Here is a 2,253-nt window from a genome sequence, read left to right on the forward strand (position 1 = left end):
AGCAAAATCATAAATACCTTTCAGTCAGTCATCATGCAGTCTTATTATCTTGGTACTAATCAATATGCATGCATTCACAGGCCATGAATTTACATTGTTTTTGTAGAAACATAACTACAATGATTGTCAGGAGGAGCTACATTTCTTGACTGTTAGCAAAGAGTTACATTACTTGACTACTCTGTTCTAGCAATCATTGTTCACATCTAATGAATTTACTTACATAAGACCATATTACATTATTGTCGTTTGAATGTATGTCAATATTTTCTACTCTGATTAAAACCATTAAAGATTAAGAATCCTTTGTTTGACTCAAATGAACACATCATGCCCAGTGGATCACTTATTGCTACTATTTTAAATAGAGAATTCACTTGAAAAATACCTAGAATTCTAAAAATTGTTTCCACTAAGGGGTGTATAGGCCACAAAGTTCTTCAGACATTCATTGAGTTATGAGAAATAATTTAGGATGAGCTGGTCATATCATGAGAAGTTCTTTTAAGGTATACTTAAAAACTCTTTTTTTCAAATATAAAATAATCTTGTGATAAAATGAACAAGCTAAGAAATATTTAGTAAATAATATGAGATAACATGAACTCCCTGTTAAAGCTTGGGACAGTAAAGTCAGAATGCTTCTAAAAGAGAAGAGAAAACACTTTTCCCCTGTATTTTCAATTTAAAATTTTTCTTTTTTTTTTTTTTAAAAGCCAGTTCCTGTTTTACAAGCTGTACTTCTAAGTACTTGGTAGCTAGACAACATTTCTATCATTGGACAGGCCCATGTCCTAACTGACAGTATTTATTCAGTACGTCATCACAAACCATATAATACAATAACAATTCCAACGTTTTATATTTATTACTGGGTCTCAGACTGATAGTGAGGAAATAACATCATGGGCCAAGCATTACAGTAGTGATGTTTTGAGGAAATAACACCATGGGCCAAGCATTACAGTAGTGATGTTTTCATTGTGATTTGGCTGCTTAAAAAAGTGGTCTTAACATGTGTGCCACACATGTTAAGACCACTTCTTATAGACCCAGCTTGCTTCTTATAGACCCAGCTTGGTTCTTCTCCAATGTCTTCTCTTGGAGTTGTACCTGATTTTATTGCCAGTTTTCATTCGAATCCATTGAGGAATGGGACGATTCTGCTTTTGTTTCTTGGCCAGGAATCGCTTGATCCTGAAAGTCTTGTGAGAAGACATGGTGAGGAAAGAACTCAACCGCACATAGGATGGCGGAGAAGAGAAAAGAGCTTAAAATTTTTCTATATGAAACACAATAATACTTCTAGCCAAACTTAGGCCCTCCACTGTTCTGGTTTTGAGAGAACTAAAGAGAAAGAAAGTATAGATATAGAATGTATAGTATATACATTTATATGCAGTTCAGTTCTGTACAGTTGCTCAGGCGAGTCCAAAGCTTTGCGACCCCATGGAATGCAGCATGACAGGCCTCCCTGTCCATCAACATCTCCTGGGGTTTACTCAAACTCACATCCATCGAGGTGGTGATGCCACCAAACCATCTCATCCTCTGTCATCCCCTTTTCCTCCTGCCTTTAATTTTTCCTAGCATAGGGATCTTTTCCTGTGAGTCAGTACTTGGCATCATGTGGCCAAAGTATTGGAGCTTCAGCTTCAGCATCAGTCCTTCCAATGAATAATCAGGACTGACTTCTTTTAGAATTGAATGGTTGGATGTCCTTGCAGTCAAGGGGCTCTCAAGGGTTTTCTCCAAAACCACAGCTCAAAAGAATGAATTCTTCAGCACTCAGCTTTCTTTATAGTCCAAATGTCACATCCGTACATGACTACAGGAAAAATCATAGCTTTGACAAGATAGACCTTTATTGGCAAATGTCTCTGCTTTTTAATATGCTTTCTAGGTTGGTCATAGCTCTTCTTCCAAGGAGCAAACATCTATTAATTTCATGGCTGCAGTCACCATCTGCAGTGATTTTGGAGCCCAAAAAGATAAAGTCTGCCACTGTTTTCATTTTTCCCCATCTATTTGCCATGAAGTGATGGAACTGGATGCCATGATCTTAGTTTTTCTGTTGAGTTTTAAGCCAACTTTTTCACTCTCCTCTTTTACTTTCATCAAGAGGCTTTTTAGTTCCTCTTCACTTTCTGCCATAAGGGTGGTGTCATCTGCATATCTGAGGTTATTGATATTTCTCCTGGCAATCTTGATTCCAGCTTGTGTTTCTTCCAGTCCAGCGTTTCTCATGATGTA

At 37.1% G+C, this 2,253-nt stretch overlaps 1 protein-coding gene across 1 annotated transcript; it reads right to left on the minus strand.

Moving 5' to 3' along the window:
- Positions 1–845: 845 nt before the first annotated feature.
- On the minus strand, positions 846–1,270 carry LOC147369912 (large ribosomal subunit protein eL39). The gene has a single exon (XM_086412889.1). It carries the CDS (start codon positions 1,218–1,220, stop codon positions 1,065–1,067), a length of 156 nt encoding a protein of 51 aa, XP_086269015.1. The 5' UTR covers positions 1,221–1,270; the 3' UTR covers positions 846–1,064.
- Positions 1,271–2,253: the final 983 nt, after the last annotated feature.

Source organism: Bos grunniens, chromosome 7 (assembly GCF_055505025.1).
Source record: "Bos grunniens cultivar Pamir isolate PY7600 chromosome 7, Bosgru_T2T1.0, whole genome shotgun sequence".
Lineage (NCBI taxonomy): Eukaryota > Metazoa > Chordata > Mammalia > Artiodactyla > Bovidae > Bos > Bos grunniens.